This window comes from Osmia bicornis, chromosome 15, assembly GCF_907164935.1.
Source record: "Osmia bicornis bicornis chromosome 15, iOsmBic2.1, whole genome shotgun sequence".
Taxonomy (NCBI): domain Eukaryota; kingdom Metazoa; phylum Arthropoda; class Insecta; order Hymenoptera; family Megachilidae; genus Osmia; species Osmia bicornis.
Window position 1 is genome coordinate 1,653,500 of NC_060230.1, and position 16,785 is coordinate 1,670,284.

General features: G+C 35.0%; 4 protein-coding genes across 6 annotated transcripts; 1 reads left to right on the forward strand and 3 right to left on the reverse strand.

The window, feature by feature from the left end:
* Positions 1–1,513: 1,513 nt before the first annotated feature.
* Positions 1,514–4,413, reverse strand: LOC114878731 (replication protein A 70 kDa DNA-binding subunit). The gene is made up of 13 exons (XM_029192854.2): positions 4,277–4,413; positions 4,152–4,199; positions 3,890–4,086; positions 3,660–3,814; positions 3,497–3,587; positions 3,276–3,438; positions 3,010–3,214; positions 2,828–2,940; positions 2,577–2,743; positions 2,274–2,505; positions 2,110–2,193; positions 1,846–2,040; positions 1,514–1,759 (listed from the first exon to the last, which is right to left on the reverse strand). The coding sequence occupies exons 1-13, from the start codon at positions 4,304–4,306 to the stop codon at positions 1,646–1,648; spliced, it is 1,794 nt and encodes a 597-aa protein (XP_029048687.1). The 5' UTR covers positions 4,307–4,413; the 3' UTR covers positions 1,514–1,645.
* A 136-nt stretch (positions 4,414–4,549) lies between these two features.
* Positions 4,550–8,347, forward strand: LOC114878730 (dnaJ homolog subfamily C member 10-like). 2 transcript variants are annotated; one of them, XM_029192852.2, is made up of 11 exons: positions 4,550–4,651; positions 4,899–5,067; positions 5,301–5,517; positions 5,599–5,810; positions 5,884–6,108; positions 6,192–6,410; positions 6,508–6,640; positions 6,726–7,214; positions 7,287–7,563; positions 7,643–7,841; positions 7,910–8,347. In XM_029192852.2, exons 1-11 carry the CDS (start codon positions 4,635–4,637, stop codon positions 8,129–8,131), a joined length of 2,379 nt encoding a protein of 792 aa, XP_029048685.2. In that variant the 5' UTR covers positions 4,550–4,634; the 3' UTR covers positions 8,132–8,347. The 2 variants fall into 2 exon arrangements, with proteins under 2 accessions (XP_029048685.2, XP_029048686.2); XM_029192853.2 differs by lacking the exon at positions 4,550–4,651 and adding an exon at positions 4,667–4,750.
* Positions 8,348–8,706: 359 nt separating this feature from the next.
* LOC114878755 (EH domain-containing protein 3) lies at positions 8,707–12,013 on the reverse strand. Of its 2 annotated transcripts, none has more exons than XM_046288835.1 (7): positions 11,472–12,013; positions 10,663–11,173; positions 10,253–10,566; positions 9,940–10,048; positions 9,501–9,819; positions 9,218–9,388; positions 8,707–9,119 (listed from the first exon to the last, which is right to left on the reverse strand). In XM_046288835.1, the coding sequence occupies exons 2-7, from the start codon at positions 11,146–11,148 to the stop codon at positions 8,914–8,916; spliced, it is 1,605 nt and encodes a 534-aa protein (XP_046144791.1). In that variant the 5' UTR covers positions 11,149–11,173; positions 11,472–12,013; the 3' UTR covers positions 8,707–8,913. The 2 variants fall into 2 exon arrangements, with proteins under 2 accessions (XP_046144791.1, XP_046144792.1); XM_046288836.1 differs by lacking the exon at positions 11,472–12,013 and having other exon boundaries at positions 10,663–10,856; positions 10,966–11,058.
* Positions 12,014–12,481: 468 nt separating this feature from the next.
* LOC123988553 (lysosomal acid phosphatase-like) lies at positions 12,482–15,270 on the reverse strand. The gene is made up of 6 exons (XM_046289060.1): positions 14,471–15,270; positions 14,305–14,400; positions 13,962–14,201; positions 13,587–13,893; positions 13,317–13,531; positions 12,482–13,231 (listed from the first exon to the last, which is right to left on the reverse strand). Exons 1-6 carry the CDS (start codon positions 14,645–14,647, stop codon positions 13,088–13,090), a joined length of 1,179 nt encoding a protein of 392 aa, XP_046145016.1. The 5' UTR covers positions 14,648–15,270; the 3' UTR covers positions 12,482–13,087.
* Between the last annotated feature and the right edge of the window lie 1,515 nt (positions 15,271–16,785).

Sequence of the window (16,785 nt, forward strand, 5' to 3'; positions counted from 1 at the left end):
TTTATTAAATATTTCAGAGATTGTAATGGTAATTATATTTTCTGCTCTCGGCATTTTTCATTTCAATTGTAATCGAAATTATGATATTAATTATATTTTCTATTTCAGCATTTTATTGTTGAATTATTTTGTTAATTGTTACTGAAATTACAATGTTAATTATATTTTCCATTTCAGCATTTTATTGTTGAATTATTTTTTAATTGTTACTGAAATTATGTTGTTAATTATATTTTCTATTTCAGCATTTTATTGTTGAATTATTTTGTTAATTGTTACTGAAATTACGATGTTAATTATATTTTCCATTTCAGCATTTTATTGTTGAATTATTTTTTAATTGTTACTGAAATTATGTTGTTAATTATATTTTCTATTTCAGTATTTTATTGTTGAATTATTTTGTTAATTGTTACTGAAATTACGATGTTAATTATGTTTTCCATTTCAGCATTTTATTGTTGAATTATTTTTTAATTGTTACTGAAATTATGTTGTTAATTATATTTTCTATTTCAGCATTTTATTGTTGAATTATTTTGTTAATTGTTACTGAAATTACGATGTTAATTATGTTTTCCATTTCAGCATTTTATTGTTGAATTATTTTTTAATTGTTACTGAAATTATGTTGCTAATTATATTTTCTATTTCAGCATTTTATTGTTGAATTATTTTGTTAATTGTTACTGAAATTATGTTGCTAATTATATTTTCTATTTCAGCATTTTATTGTTGAATTATTTTGTTAATTGTTACTGAAATTATGATGTAAATTATATTTTCCATTTCAGCATTTTATTGTTGAAAGTTTTATGTTGTTTATTTTGGGGGGTTTTATGATTTTAGGGAGGTCACTATTTTATTTCAGGAAATTATTCTCTTCTTATTGATTTTATATGTAAATCATATCTTATGTTCTCACATCATATATTCGTATTCTGGTTTCTTTTATTAAATGATTCTGAGGTTGCAATGGTAATTGCTTTCTGTTTCCGTATTCTACCGTTTCAATTGTTACTGAGACTATGATATTAATAATCATCATTTCTATTACAGCATTTTTTTGTTCAATTGTTATTTTCTCAATTAGTGCTGAAATTATGATGTTAATTATATTTTCTGTTTCAACATTTTAAATTGGTATTTAATGTTGTCTCTTTTTGAGAATTTTATTGTTTTAGGTGGGTCACTCTCGTAGCCACCTCCACGTGGTGTGACCCGGTAATCGGTATCGTTTTCTAAACATTTATCAGACGATAATGTTTAGAAAACAATATCGAGCTGAGAGCTACGATTTGGTTAACATAAAGTAGTAAAATCAATTTTTCGAGCGAACACGCTATTTTTTTTATTCTGATTCTTTTCTTCGGAAGGATCCATCGATCCTTTAGCCCCGATGTAGGTTCCAAGATTATCGTTCTTAGCAAAATTCAGTGCTATTAGTATCAGTCATCTACTGCTCAAGTTATTAGATTTTATTTAAGGGCTCGAATAGATAAAATATTGATAATAATATATATTTGCTGTTTTATTAAATTTGTAATAACTGAACTGTATGAAAATACTTTGCTTACATTTCTAATAGTAGAATTCAAAAAATCGTAATACACACAAACTTACCATAAAAAAAGTAATAGCTGTTTTATACTTTATTAATTTCAGCTAATTCTTTAATTTGGGTTATCAAATGATTATTGTACGTTTTATAATCTATGGGAGATACAGCAGCACATGTTGCCTTTAATCTTTTCTCATCCTATAAATAACGATCATTTATATCAATGTATAAATAATCGTGACAGTATCAATATTATAAATATTTTAATAAATAAATAAACTTACGCTGAATGTTTCCAGTTTAATTCGGATCTTAAATATGAAACTTTTAAACGTTGCATCACCAAATTTTTCAAGATAAGCATCATTGTCATTTTCTTGCAACTCTCCAAGTTCTTGAGCAGTAGCACCTAATATTTTTTCTGCTTCTTCATTGAACGCTGTAGCCCATTGATTGTTTGTCCAATCTGCTAAGCTTAACTAAAAAATTATTTCCATGATGCAAGATCTGTTAAGGGAATATAATACCATAATTCATTTTGTACTTACACTTGCAAGTAAACGATATCTAAAATTTGGGTATTCCTTATCGCATTTTTCACACCGATACATATCATTTGCCTGATCAATCAACTGTAAGGTACGATATTTTAATGAAACAACCCTTCGCGTATTATTAAATAGATACAAATATCTATTACAAGATAAATTACCTTTTTCTTGCAACCTTCGGAAGGGCAAGATTTATAAAGAGCATTTTCAATTCGAATCATGTTAACAGTAGCTTTAATCACGTACATATCAGTTCCTCTATGACCCAATTCCAAGTCTGCTGCTTCCTTGAAAGTAATCAATGGTCCACTTGTATTATTTGCACCTCCAAATGCTCTTGAAACTGATTTCATATCTTCATTACAACCAATTGTTTTAAACCAGCCACGTAATCTAGATTAAAAGAAAAAAGTTTGTACAGCAGAGTCTGTATTTCTAAGAGACCTATTAAAAAATTAGAGCACCTGTGTGCTTCTGGAATGTCTGGATCAACTTGCATAACCGTGGAACTGAGAGTAGATAAATTCTTTCCTCCGTTAAACTCGCCAATACGAGCCCCTTTGACAGCTACAACTGGATTATTGCTACCATCAAAGTCTTCAGCTTCTGTCCCCCACAGCGTAAGACACACCTACGCGTTTATACAATTTATTTTTACCCCGATATTAAATGAAAACAAGTTTTTAACATTTTTATAAGTCAATATAATTCTTACCATAGTGTTACTATCATCAACAAGATGAATATCCCTCTTTCTCATCTCTCTACCTGTAGTTCTTGATGTTAACAATTGCAAATCGCCGCAAGATTTAACGATACCCAGCACATCTATAATAAAGATTATATTTAATACAGAAAATATTTAATTATATGTATCTCAGTCGAATGTGTAAATACCCATCATGTCATTCTTTTCCTTTTTCTCTATGTCACCTATCGGATGAAAATCAAATTGAAGAGTTGGAATATCTTTTTCATTATCATGACAGGGAATGATTTCTGAATCACCGGTTAAATTCATTTCATAATCATTTTTTAAATTATTGAATTGTTTATTCGCTGTTTTTAAAGTAGCTCTAGAAATGTAATAAACTTTTCCAATCTGAAATAAAATTTACATATACTATCACAACATTTTAACAGTATTCGCACGCAACAAATACCTCAAGCATCTCATAAAATTTATCGCACTGATCTCTGAATGCTGTACATCTAATTTCTCCACTCTCATCAACAAGATCCATGGAAAATAATTTTCCTTCCCCACGGGAATTACTCCATGTTCTTATACCAGATTTACTAACAACTCTTGCTCTTACCACCCACCTAGAAATATCATTACTTAAAATTGCGCAACACTAAAACAAGATACAATTAAATTTACCTATTTTGATAAGGACTTAGTGCAATAATGGGAGTTGTTTGTATATCATTAGTAGAAGATTGAGGTGGATTATGCTTTGATGTTGCAGAATCTGATAAAAAATAATGAACTTTGTAAGTTATCACGATTTATGATTATAAATTACAAAATTAGCTCATGTTACCATTTTGCTGTGGAGGATGTGAAGCTAATTTAGACTGTACAGATTGCACAGGTTTAGAATCACTTTCAGACTCTGCACTTGTTGGATTTCCAATTTTATGTCCAACCTCTTTACCAGGAACTTTTACTTCAATATTTAATATCACCATTACGCGTCTAAAAAACATGATATTTAATATTATATGATTTATAATTACATAAAATAAAAGTTTTTAAATAAATATTATATACTTCTGCTTTCCAGCATTATTCACCATACTTATTGCGTATCTATTAATCTGACAAATAGAAAATTCAGTCAAAATGTTGTTTGATATCATTGAGTTTAACTGAGTAGCCAACATTGTGAACGAATTTACTCTTCTCCCATCGGACACAAGTAGCCTGTAACGTTCTCCACTGCTTGAACTTGCCAATTTTTTATGACCCTACAAAATAATATGTTCATATGAGCTATTTCAACTAAATCATGTAAACTATGTGATTTATTTACCAGTATTTGCAGTATTGGTTTATCAACATCAACGCCATTTATGATTTTCTGAAAAAAGCATACATAATTAAACATATTATTTAATCATAAACAATAAACTTTATACAGTTTATAGTGAAACCCACATCTAATGCTCCTTCGGTAAGGGAATACATATTGAACAATAGCTGTCAAATTTCACAAGAAACAATAATGATTATTTGTTAGCAAAACAACGCAATTGCGCAATATTCCCGGTTATTCCCGGTAATTTTACTCGTGAGAATATTTCCTAAAACTATGTAACATTAAGATACTCAAAAATCATGCAAATGTAACGCTCTTGCGAGAAAATTTACAGCTAAATTTAGGTTTCTCGCCATGAATTTAGTCTCTCTACAACCCACTCATTTCGTGGTCCTTTTTATGGTGCTATACCCATGCCCATACCCATAGGCATAATTATAACCAATTATAACTGTAATAAAAAATTGTAGGAACAAAATGATTATAAAAAATATGTAAGTATGTATACATTTGAAATCATGCTGTTACAAGGAATAAAGGGAATATTAATTAATGTTTCCATATCACTCAAATCATAGAAATCAGTCATAGAAGTATGTGTTTTAAAATAACAAAGTTCTTTCAATAGGTTAGAAGTTTGAAAATAAAATTATTTTAATTTTTCATACCATTTCTGATACTTTTACATTTATTTTTTGAATCTTTAATAATAAAATTTAATTAAAATTGAAAATCTTTCAGGTACAGGGGAATTATTATAAATATTTTCCTTGTTATTGTTGATATAATACGTATGAGCATGGGAAATGAGTATTATGAAATTCTTGGTGTAAGCAGAACAGCTGATTTAAAAGAAATTCGAAGGGCTTTCAAGAAATTGGCAGTGACAGAACATCCTGACAAAAATAATGTACGTGAAAGTGCAACTCTCTTATCAACTTCTTATCTAACGTAAGTCAAGGATTTTAACTGCACATAGTCAGTGTCTACACTCCTAATAATTCATGTATACTTACTAATTAGAACATAAAACTCAATTGATAGTTTTAAACATTTCTGCATCTAATTTAATATTAGCAACATATTAAAATTAAATAGCATTGATATATTTAAAATGAGTATAATTATGTTGGTATATTATAGGATGATCCCATAGCTCATGAGAGATTTATTAAACTGACAAAAGCTTATGAAATATTGAAAGATCCAGTTTTAAGAAAAACCTATGATAACTATGGAGAGGGTGGTCTTGATAATGCAAATAGAGGAGGAACCCATCATTCTTGGAGTTACTATGCAAATAATTTTGAATTATACGACGATGATCCCCAAGTTATTAAGTTGGATAATAATGATTATTGTAGGTTTACTTCTTAAAATTAAATTTATATTAGTTTATAGTCATGGCATATAGTAAATAATGTATTATTTATTTTTACAGTTGAAAATGTTATTAATACAGAAAAAGCCTGGTTAGTAAATTTTTATTCTCCAATGTGTAGTCATTGCCATACGCTTGCACCAGTTTGGAGAAAAATTGCAGAAGAATTTGATGGGGTAGTTAGAATAGGGGCTGTAAATTGTGAAGATGAATGGCAACTTTGTCATCAAATTCGAATACAGTCGTATCCTACTTTAATGTATTATCCAAAGGTATGTAAATTTCAAATTATAGAAATAATGGTGAAAATTTCGAAGATTGGTAACACTTTAATTTTTATTACAGTATTCAAAAAATGGAGTACGATATAGCGGAGAAAAGACGTACACTGGCATTATGAATTTTATTTTAAGTAAGTTGGAGGTTCATATACAAGAAGTGGACGAACCATTGGAGAATTTTATTTTGCGCGGTAGTGACGGAACAACAAAATGTATGTTAATATTCGTTTGTGGTCTACATCGAAACTGTTTTACGTCTTCCGACCGTCTCAAAATTGCAGCGATATTTGTAATTATATTATCCATTTATAAAATATTTCATGTTATATTATTTAATTGCTTACAATTATATTTGACGCTTTTTTGTTTTAGGAAAACGTGATTGATATAAGGATAGTTTCTTGTGATCAAGAAAAAAAGTGCAAGAATGTAGCAGATTCGTATGATATTAATGCGATTTATTTGTCCGCGTCTAGTAATAATTCTTGGCGCGTTGTTCGTTTCAAAGATATAGATAAACCTGAAGAATTAATGGAGAAATTGTTGGAGCATTTACCGGAGCCTAAGGAACTCGATGCTGACGAATTCTATGTAAATTATCCTATCTTTCCTCTTTATAAGAAACAAGTATTTCTCACTATTTATTACTTATCGTTAGTTATTTACCGATATCTATTATTTTTCACAGAATATCAAGAAACACTTGGAAGAAGGGAAAATATCTGAATCTAGTTGGCTTTTATATTTTTATATCGGAAAGATAATCGAACTAGATCCAATGTTAAAAAAGCTTTCTAGTAGTATTAATGATATTAAGCTAGGTAATGTTGAATTTTTTATTAAATGTTTCTATTTTTGTTGTTCACGATGTCGTATCGTTATTAAATTACAATGAATTATTTGTAGGTAAAATTAACTGTGCCAGGCATTCACGTATTTGCAGCGTGCTTGGCATAAATCGTTACCCAATGTGGGGTATTCTTAAATCAGGAGGAGCATTCGAATTGCACCACGGAAAGGATGTGCCTAATGATATTACTAAATTTGTGTATAGTAGTGTTAAAGCGGTAAATGTATGGGCGTTGAATGAAGAGCAGATAATGTCCATATTGGACGGAAAAAATGGAGCATGGTTTCTCGATTGGTACGCGCCATGGTGTCCTCCTTGCATGAGCTTTTTAAAAGAAGTTCGCAAAGCATCGATAGAATTTGACAAGTCTGTAGTTCGCTTTGGGACTATAGATTGTACCGTACACTCGGCAATTTGTCAGCGGCAAAACATTCGTTCATATCCAACCGCGATGCTTGTGAACGGAACCAATGTTCATAGATTTTCAATGCAGAAAACAGCTGCCAACGTTGTTCAATTTATTAGCGAACTACGAAATCCTACAGGTCAGGACATATTCATAAAACGATGTGTATCGTAAAAATAATAGTTTATTAATTTTCTCATATAATACACAGTGATACGACTATCCTCGAATAATTTCAAAAATCAACTTGGTCGAAGAATGGGTAAGTTTATTTGGATTGTGGGATTTTTCGCGCCTTGGTGCGCACCTTGTCAACGGCTAACGCCCGAATATATTGCTGTTGCGAACTCTTTATCCGCACTTCCTCTTGTAAAAGTGGCCAGTATCGATTGCGAAGCGGAATCCGATTTGTGTGCATCTCAAGGAATCCGTAGTTATCCTACTATAAGACTATATTCAAGTGAAAATCAAGATTTAACAAAGTTTTAGTAAGTGAATTTTTGGTCATATCTTCTGATAAATAATTTGATTCGAACAATTAATGAAATGATTGATGATGGTTTTCAGCTCGTATAATGGACAGCGATATTCGCTTCCGATATTAAAATGGATTGCACAGTTTCTTCCACGAAAAGTACGGGATTTGAATCCGTCGACTTTAAAGAAGGAGGTATTAAACGATAAAAATGTATGGGTCGTTGATTTTTATGCTCCATGGTGTGAACATTGCCAAAAACTTGAACCTCAGTTGGCCATAGTAGCTCAAGTAAATATAATATTATACAGAAATTTACATGACTGCAAGTTCTATTTCTAATGATGTTCTTTTTCCAGCTGACGGAGAAAACAATACAGTTTGGTCGCTTTAATTGTGAAATTTATGTTACCGAGTGTGCCGATGCTGGAATTAGATCATATCCAACATTACTGGCATATAATTCTCGGTATAGTACAAGAAAGATTATGAACGGTTTTCCAATTAATGGAACAATGGCGGAAAGTATAAAACGTAGCGTTTCAGACTTTGTAGCCCGCATTAATCACGATGAGTTATAGTATCTATAGTTACATACTCTTATTGTTACGTATCCGTATGACGAACTCTCTAAAAGTATTTTATACACATTATCTTAATTCTCTCACATTTCGACTAATTAGAGCGTAATTAAACGTTCTCAATCGTGCATTTAGCTTTGTATGCTACTTGAAGAGGTTTCTCTTCGTTTATTTAATTTTGTATTTAATATAAACAAAATAAAAATTTACAATTAATTTTTATTACTTCTCTTTTAAATAAAATACAAAAGAAATATTGAACAAGAATATATTTTCTTTATAAAACACATTTACATATAAGGAGGCAGTGCTGATACCAAATGCAGTGTGATTTAGCGTCAGATATTATTTAAATATTATATATTAAAATGCTCATCTCTTCATTTTCCTCATTCGTTTTTCTATTTCAGCTATAGGCCTTTCCCTTGTATCGATATTGCGATTATAAAGTGTAAAGTCATGTTTACGTCATATTTATTATCTCAATGAAAGTATGTGTCATAAAGTAAATAATAAATGCAAAAGAAAACGATCGATTGTCTTTAGGTAAACGAACAGGCAAAGAAATGTCCAACAACGATATAAAATAATTTATTGACGTAGTATTCGTAAATATAGTGTATTCTTCAGAACGTTTACAAAATGACAACGTTCATCAATGTGTTTAGAGTCGCATTATTGGCTAATCAATAAATACAATTGTGTAATGTGCGTGCCAAATGTATGTACCAAACGTATCAACGATGAGACGAGAGACGAATAGATACGATCGGTATTCATTTTTATACGTCTCGTTTCGACGGTGGTATCAAGTGTTCCGGCAATTCAGCTGGAAGATCGTAACCTCCGAGTTTTACGTTAATTAAATGCATCGCTAAGGCAAATTCATCTTCGTCCAGAAGCCCATCCTTCCCGACATCAGATAATTTCCAAATTTTTCCAAGCACACTATTTGGTAATTTAGATTTCACCATTTCCGACTTGGCCGCTGGAAATATTTTAAATAAATATCGTTAATAAAGAAAGTGCCATATAAAATGGAAAGGCGGCGTTTTATTTTTTAATGTAACGCGACAAGACAATTACCTGCCCCCGTAATTTTTCCATCGCAAGGACTAAGCGTTTTGAAAATCGCATCGTATTTGTCTCTTTCCTTGTTAACGATCCATTCTGGTTCGCCAGCTCCAGCATCGATACCTTCTCCTCGTTTATATCCGAACGGGCTTACTTGGTCTTCTACACCTTCGAACGCGCCGCCTGATAGAAATCGTAAATAGAAAAATATTTAATTGTAACGTTAATACAATGTAAATAATTAAAAAGCGTTTTAGAAGAATGGTGTTATAGAAGATAGAGATAAAGGCCGCACCTTTGACGAGTGACTCTGACGTCGTACCAATTTCTTCGTGCGGTATCATAGCCATGAGTTTAGCAATATCCTCGGCGAGCATTTTATCGACTACTTCTAATAGTTTTGGTTTTATAGTATTGAATTTATTGAAATCATGATGCGCTAAGCTCTCCTGCATCTTTTTCAAGTCTGGGAAATCGCCAGGTGAAATTTGTTGTTCCCTTTGTATCTGATCATAAATTTGGCCTAAATGTTTGATAAGTTCCTTCTTTTTTGTATCTTTACCAAAGACACTGGGCATATCCTTCCTTAAAGCGCTGATTATGTAAGCGTGTACCTGTTAAGTAATCGGTTGACGATTGGATTTTATCTTCGTTTATGGAATATTGTGTAATCGATATCGATTACGATTAGCAGTAGGGCGGTGATTGATACGAATGATTTTTATATTATTTACCTTTGCCAACCGTGCGCGTTTAATCAAATCGTTGAGTTTCCTAAGTGCTGCGTTTCTCGGTAACGATTGCATGTCCTTAAATAAATCTTGTTCCTCGTCTTCGAACAATCTGCGAGAAAAAATAATTATTATACAACACACTAGAGCGATATTCTAATTTAAAAGGATACTACAAGGATACCACCGATCTCTGATTTTATTCTATATAAACACTCACAGTGACCACTGTGATTGGCTTGCAAAGAATTTGCAAGATTTTCAATTAAAAAATCAGAAAAAATCCCGATCAGTCGTTTAATAAAAATGAAATTACCTCTTGTTCACATCGTATCTCAAAGGCTGGTCCCAAAACGATCCGATGTATACCCTAGCCACTTCTGGAGTTTGTAGAACTTTTCCTAGAGACCACATTAACGCTCCGTATACTCTCATCAGTTGTTGGTGATCAATCATATCGGCTTTATTGAGTACGATCCTAATTTTATCATCGTGCCCGCGCAACGCTTCGATGGATCTTCTAAATTCATCAGAAATATCGAGCTTATGCGCGTCGAACAACAATATTATTCTGTCTACTCGTTCGGCGAACCATTCCAAAACTCCGGTGAAGTCGTAACCTCGGTCAACCTGATGTTAAAGAGAAAAAGCTTTGGATCGGAAGTACACGTTTATTTTAACAAGTAGATATCTGGTAGGAAGTTATATATTTTTAAATATACTTACTCTTTGTTTCTCGCCGGACAAGATACCAGGCGTGTCCACTATAGATATCCCTTTCAAAACAGGAGACGCAACGGTGGAACATTGAAATCTATTCAGGAACGCGTTTCCAAATCTGGAAAGCGGTCTGAACTGTTTGTTTGGATCGACAACTAACGCGTTCCCAGGAATCACACCTTCTTTCTCATCGTACATAACTGCAATGAAGCGATCTGTCGTTGGTTCAGGACCAATTCTTATTCCAGGAAATTCTCTTTCTAGCAAATACTTGATGAAGGTAGTTTTGCCGGTAGAATATTGACCCACCAAGAGGATCATAGGTTTGGCATCGAAATCCGGATCGTCGAGTTGTGGTGAATGAAAGTCATGGAACTGATAGTGCTGCTCGAGAGGTAGTAGCTTGGATTTGTATATTTTTTTAAGACCTTCCGTGACATTTTCAAAGAGGTCTTGCTTTCCAGTCTCTTCCCGACTTAACCAACTGAACATCTCGTGCTGTAGTCAAGCGATGATTCTGCGAACAAATGATCGGTATCACGTTTAATTCAATTTTAATTAAAATTTTAACATTACGGGAGTGATTAGCAGAAGGTAGGATGACGCAGCGTACGGCGAATTGTATACCGATAACATTGCAATTGGAACGGCTGTTCTCTTCATTCTTTAATGATTAATCAATTTTTTTAAATAACCAGTAGATTTATAAGAAAATTTACGTTCGATCGGGAAATCTATTGATACAAATCGAAAAGAAATAGAATGGTAAGAATGAAATAAGTTAACAAGATGGTTCAAAGTAAAAGGAAACTAACCTCTCGCTGTGCTGTCAGTATAGTAGAATATAGAGTGACAGGCGTGAGCGCGCACTATCATACGGTACGATTGACAGAGCGTACACTTCTGCTGGAATGATGTAATCGGAACGGTAAAAAATCACTAAAACTGATAGAAATCTAATAAATTCCTTTTATTCTTCGAAGCCGCTCGGTCTGATAAACGAGAATCGTTATCGAAAAGATTTCCTATCCGTCGATCGATCCTTTAAATCGAAGCTAATTCTGCTGGCCGACACGTCGATCGTGCAACGTAAGAAACGAACGGTCCCGAACGATCAACGGACCACGTTGTGGATAAACCTATACCGATATTCTGGCTTGCGCATCCCATTGCTCTTCTCGCTACCCCGACAATTGCCCCTCTCCTCTCATCCCATCTTTTTCAGCCCATGGACACTCCTACCATGATCCATTTCTGTCTCTACAGGCAACGCGCGTGCACAATTGTAACACGCGTATGCACTCTACGTTTACCTACGTTTCCTAGTTTTTTCCTAAATATTAGAACGAGATATTTCCTGCAAATAGGGACAAAAGTCGAGCAAAGATCTTTCACGCGTGTAATCGATATGAGGCGATATAAATGACTATTTCGAAATCGCTCGGAAGCGCAATGTAGATAATACAAAAAGCAATGAATTCCATCAGCAGAGTAACTAAGCGGTGATTAGACAGATAAGAGTGCGTGATATATAAAGCATTTGCTTTTCCAATTTAACGATATAAATGATTTAAAATAGCTAAAAGTAGGTCGAGTCGAATGGTAATTATGTTTCGAATGAGATGTTCTGAATGTACACGGCGAATAAGAAACTTTGACGCGTATCGCATTATCGTTTTATGTATTGGTACAATTTTTCAAGTATTTTTTTTTCCTCGTATAAAGGTTGTCGTTCAAAGGTTCATTTATATTTATACGGATGACATCGGTGTGTTATCGTAATGTTTCATCCTGAAATCAATTGATACCACTTATTTGGTTTTTTATTCATTTATTTACAAATCTATATACAATCATTTACTACACCCGAAATATTCGAGATTCATTGGTACTATTACATCCTTTGATAATTATCGTGTTGAAACACACGCGTTGGACGGGTGTTAATTGAGCGTTAACGAAAGAATACAGTTGTATGGTAAAACGTGTAGAGAAAAAGAATTGATAGGTTCGATAAGAAAAGCGAACGGTAACGTTCGAGAAGGGCGCGATATCTCGAACGATACCGATACTACCTTGACGACGTTTAATCGACATTCGAGTATTTGAATTCAACGGAAAGACTGGTTGTAATAATCGTTCTGGTATTGCGTAACGAGACATGCAAAACATCCAGTGTCATTTGTTGCGTAAGCAACGCGGACACATCCTGGTTAAACGATTTTGTGCCAATTTAGTAATCTTAACCGGCTTCGCTCGAATTAGAATTGATTCGTATGACACAGAGCGTTGCGCGACGCGTGTATCATTTCACAGGCTTTTTCCGTTCTTTTCGCAAAAACTACCGGTCGTATTCGGATATAAGATGTTCGAGGCTGTAAGTACAAGCGTAAAAAAATGGTACAGAGACGGAGAAACGAAGAGAAATCCGTCAGAGTAGACATTCTTCGTCCCAATTATCGGGAAGCACGTTTTTCCATAAACTTGTCAAGTTTCCGAGCAGACAAGGCGTGGTACAGTTTGGTATTTCCATAGGATGCGGTGTGCTCGTGTGGGTATCGTTTCGATACAGTAACTGGAATGAACGAAGGAAAAGAAACGGAGATGAAACGAAATGAAATGAAATCGATATGCAAAGTAAAGTAGAAATTGAATGGTACCTTTACTTCTGCATCTTCTACAAGGTCGGAGGTATAGTGCAATTGGAAGACTATCATCGCACCGTACGCAGGCTTCAGATATTCCTTCGTGAATCCCATGGTTCTCAACAAATTCACCAGAGTTATATCATGGGCGGAATAAAGATATGCTCGCCTTGTATCTTCCCCGTTTCTGAAAGCTCTCATGCGTCCCAAGATTTCTTTAAGCAATGGTCCTGAAAGAAGAGAAGATCGACAAAATATGAAGAGTGATTAACGTGCAAGCACTACCTCCTCGCAATCGTTTCTGCAACGTGTTGCTGGTGAATATGGCCAAACTTCTAGCCGCGAGTTCACGCATGTATTCGTTGTAATACATTGTCGTCCATTCGGCTAATTTCAATCCGTGAAGTTTTTCGATTTCTAGAGTATTGTACAGAAATTCAATGTCGGTGATTGTAGTCATATTTTGTCCGGTAAAAGTGGAAAGCTGTTGGTAGTATTCGGCTGATGGAGTTCCAGGACGCGTGGATTCATTCGCGTACGCTTCTTTCAAGGCTTCCTCTAATCTCGGACAGGGAGCTTTGACTGTGATCAACTGAAAATGATTGTTCTCCTTGCGCATTCATTGTTTTTTTATCCCAGGGAAATTGAACAAACACGCACCTTGTCCAGATTCCTGGGAGTGGAATGAACAGGAACGGGTCTCCAACTCAGGCTCGAAACGAACAGTTCTTCGGGGCTCGGCGGATACAAGCCAGCGAGTAAAGTTTGAGCGGACATTATGCAGCGATCCGCGTAGCTACTCTGCGTCAACGATAGATCGAATCGATAATTATTGGTAATTATCGAGCCGTATTGCTCGCGGATCCATTCGCCGACAGTGTACATTTGCAGCATGCCTTCCTGAAACGATTCTACGATTACCGGCACGCAATCGTGTTCTATGAAACTGACGTATCGACGTCTGTCCTATCGACATCTCGTTTCACTAGATGAATCTTACAACCTTGGTCAAAGCTCCCCAACCTCCAGGCCATTTGTAATCTCGGTACGGATCCGTCGGATAAGTTTCCGTGGGACTGCGATCACCGTGTCGAAACACCTGTCGTTGATTAGGAAATTAATTCGGACAGCAGAAGTTAGAAACTTACCGATCATGTACAGATACCTACGAAAATGACTTGTCGCATGGACGTTCGATCGTGCGACGCGTCGATCGTGGACGCAAACGCCGCGTACGCAAACAATACGGTACCAACGCCGATTCCAAGCATCGCTACGATTATACCGATACGCAACTTACTTTGCCGATGACCACGACACGATCGTTCTTCGACTCTTCGATCCATGCGTATCTCCGTTTGCTTTACGTTTTCTTATCGATTAAATTCTTGTTTGCTCTCCAGTAGCGAGATCGTTACCCAATCACGCATCGTTCTTCGAGCACGCACACTGATTCGAAACTCCATCAAGTATCCCGCTTACGATCGAGATTTTGCGATTTGCAAATTCGATTTTTCTTCCTATCGATTATAACTCGGTTCGACCGTTTGACGCCGTTCGATCGGTCGATCGACGTCACGCTTGTTTCTCGGCAACGTCGGAGAAATGTTTCGGAAACTGTATAAACGCGTGGATGGTAAAGAAACGAAGGAGGTACGATAATTCGAGAAAGCGAATAGTACCACGTGCAGTCATGTGAAATAAAAAACGAGTGTGTAAATAGTCCACGTCACGAGGAACGCGTCGGTAGAAAGGTTAGTCCGAATAATACAGCCACTGGTTCCAACAAAGGCAGCTGGCTGCAGTACCGTTATCAATCGTTCGACGTAGAGCGAAGTGAAACATCATCAGTCTTATAGCGACCGCCGAGGAGTGCAGATCTACCTGCTAAACATACACATACTCTTATTTTATTTTCTGCGTTCATTTAATTTACTGTATCTATCTTCTTAGCTTATTGAATAAACTCATTAGGAGGACGAACGTGTTGATTTTATTACTCCTGTATGCATCCTTTACATCCCTGATTCCTTTACACCTTCGCACTCCTTTTAAACCTGCCTTATTTACATCCATGCTTTTCTTACATCCCTGCATCTCTTACATCTCTGCATCCCTTACATCCCTGCATCTCTTACATCCCTTCATCTCTTGTACCCCTGCAACCCTTATAATAAATATATTACAAATATAATAATATACTACAAAAACTGATCCGAGTAAAGGTAAGTAAAGGTAAGTAAAGGTAAGTAAAGGTAAGTAAAGGTAATTAAAGTCTTATACAAAAATAGTTCCTTTTCTTGAAACCAGAGGCCGCTGATTCGAGGTCGAGATTTTAGTTGACATTTTTGCCACTAGAGGGCCAAAATTGCTGCTTGATTTAGTTCCCTTTTCAAAAACCAGATGGCGCTGATTCGAGGTCGGGATTTTAGTTCACATTTTTGCCGCTAGAGGGCCAAAATTGCTGCTTGATTTAGTTCCTTTTTCAAAAACCAGATGGCGCTGATTCGAGGTCGAAATTTTAGTTCACATTTTTGCCGCTAGAGGGCCAAAATTGCGGCTTGATTTAGTTCCTTTTTCAAAAACCAGATGGCGCTGATTCGAGGTCGAAATTTTAGTTCACATTTTTGCCGCTAGAGGGCCAAAATTGCGGCTTGATTTAGTTCCTTTTTCAAAAACCAGATGGCGCTGATTCGAGGTCGAAATTTTAGTTCACATTTTTGCCGCTAGAGGGCCAAAATTGCTGCTTGATTTAGTTCCTTTTTCAAAAACCAGATGGCGCTGATTCGACATCGAAATTTTAGTTCAAATTTTTCCCGCTAGAGGGCCAAAATTTCCGTAAAAATTAGTTCCCTTTTATTTATAAAGGGATATAGAAGTGTAAGGGATGCAGAGATGGAAGGGATGTAAGAGATGTAACAATGTAGGGATGAAAAGAATGTAGGGATGGAAAGAATGTAGGGATGATAATAATGTAGGGATGATAATAATGTCGGGATGTAAAGAATGTAGGGATGAAAAGAATGTAGGGATGAAAAGAGTGTAGGGATGAAAAGAGTGTAGGGATGAAAAGAATATAGGGATGGAAAGAATGTAGGGATGATAATAATGGAGCGATGATAATAATGTAGGGATTTAAGGGATGAAGAGATGTAAGGAATGTAGGGATGTAAGGGATGAAGCGATGTAAGGAATGTGGGGATGTAAGGGATGAAGAGATGTGAAGGGTACAGAGGAATAAAGAAAGCAGGAATGAGAGGAGGAATACTTGGATGTAGGGAATGTTGAGATGTAAAGGAATCAGATATTTAAAGGATGCACACAGGAGTAATACAATCAACACGTTCTTAATGAGTTTATTCAGTAAGCTAAGTAGATAAATACAGCAAATTAAATGAATCTGCATAACGACCTGAGATCTTGGGGTGTCGAAGACCCCAAAACACGAGTAACACTCTTTACATACCGACGTTATGGTATCTGG

What these genes read in the sequence shown, in the direction of transcription:
- LOC114878731 (XM_029192854.2), bottom strand. Translation starts at nt 4,306, where the DNA reads ATGTATTCCCTTACCGAAGGAGCATTAGAT. An exon ending in AATTTTATGAGATGCTTGAG is followed by an intron (nt 3,215 to 3,275) that starts GTATTTGTTGCG and finishes ATTTTATTTCAG; the next exon opens with ATTGGAAAAGTTTATTACAT. An exon ending in GACATTCCAGAAGCACACAG is followed by an intron (nt 2,506 to 2,576) that starts GTGCTCTAATTT and finishes CTTTTAATCTAG; the next exon opens with ATTACGTGGCTGGTTTAAAA.
- LOC114878730 (XM_029192852.2), top strand. An exon ending in CGAACTACGAAATCCTACAG is followed by an intron (nt 7,215 to 7,286) that starts GTCAGGACATAT and finishes TATAATACACAG; the next exon opens with TGATACGACTATCCTCGAAT. An exon ending in AGTTGGCCATAGTAGCTCAA is followed by an intron (nt 7,842 to 7,909) that starts GTAAATATAATA and finishes TTCTTTTTCCAG; the next exon opens with CTGACGGAGAAAACAATACA.
- LOC114878755 (XM_046288835.1), bottom strand. Translation starts at nt 11,148, where the DNA reads ATGTTCAGTTGGTTAAGTCGGGAAGAGACTGGAAAGCAAGACCTCTTT. An exon ending in TGTCCGGCGAGAAACAAAGA is followed by an intron (nt 10,567 to 10,662) that starts GTAAGTATATTT and finishes CTTTAACATCAG; the next exon opens with GTTGACCGAGGTTACGACTT. An exon ending in GTCAGAGTCACTCGTCAAAG is followed by an intron (nt 9,389 to 9,500) that starts GTGCGGCCTTTA and finishes GATTTCTATCAG; the next exon opens with GCGGCGCGTTCGAAGGTGTA.
- LOC123988553 (XM_046289060.1), bottom strand. Translation starts at nt 14,647, where the DNA reads ATGGATCGAAGAGTCGAAGAACGATCGTGTCGTGGTCATCGGCAAAGT. An exon ending in CCATGCGACAAGTCATTTTC is followed by an intron (nt 14,401 to 14,470) that starts GTAGGTATCTGT and finishes AATCAACGACAG; the next exon opens with GTGTTTCGACACGGTGATCG. An exon ending in TAGAAGATGCAGAAGTAAAG is followed by an intron (nt 13,232 to 13,316) that starts GTACCATTCAAT and finishes CGTTCATTCCAG; the next exon opens with TTACTGTATCGAAACGATAC.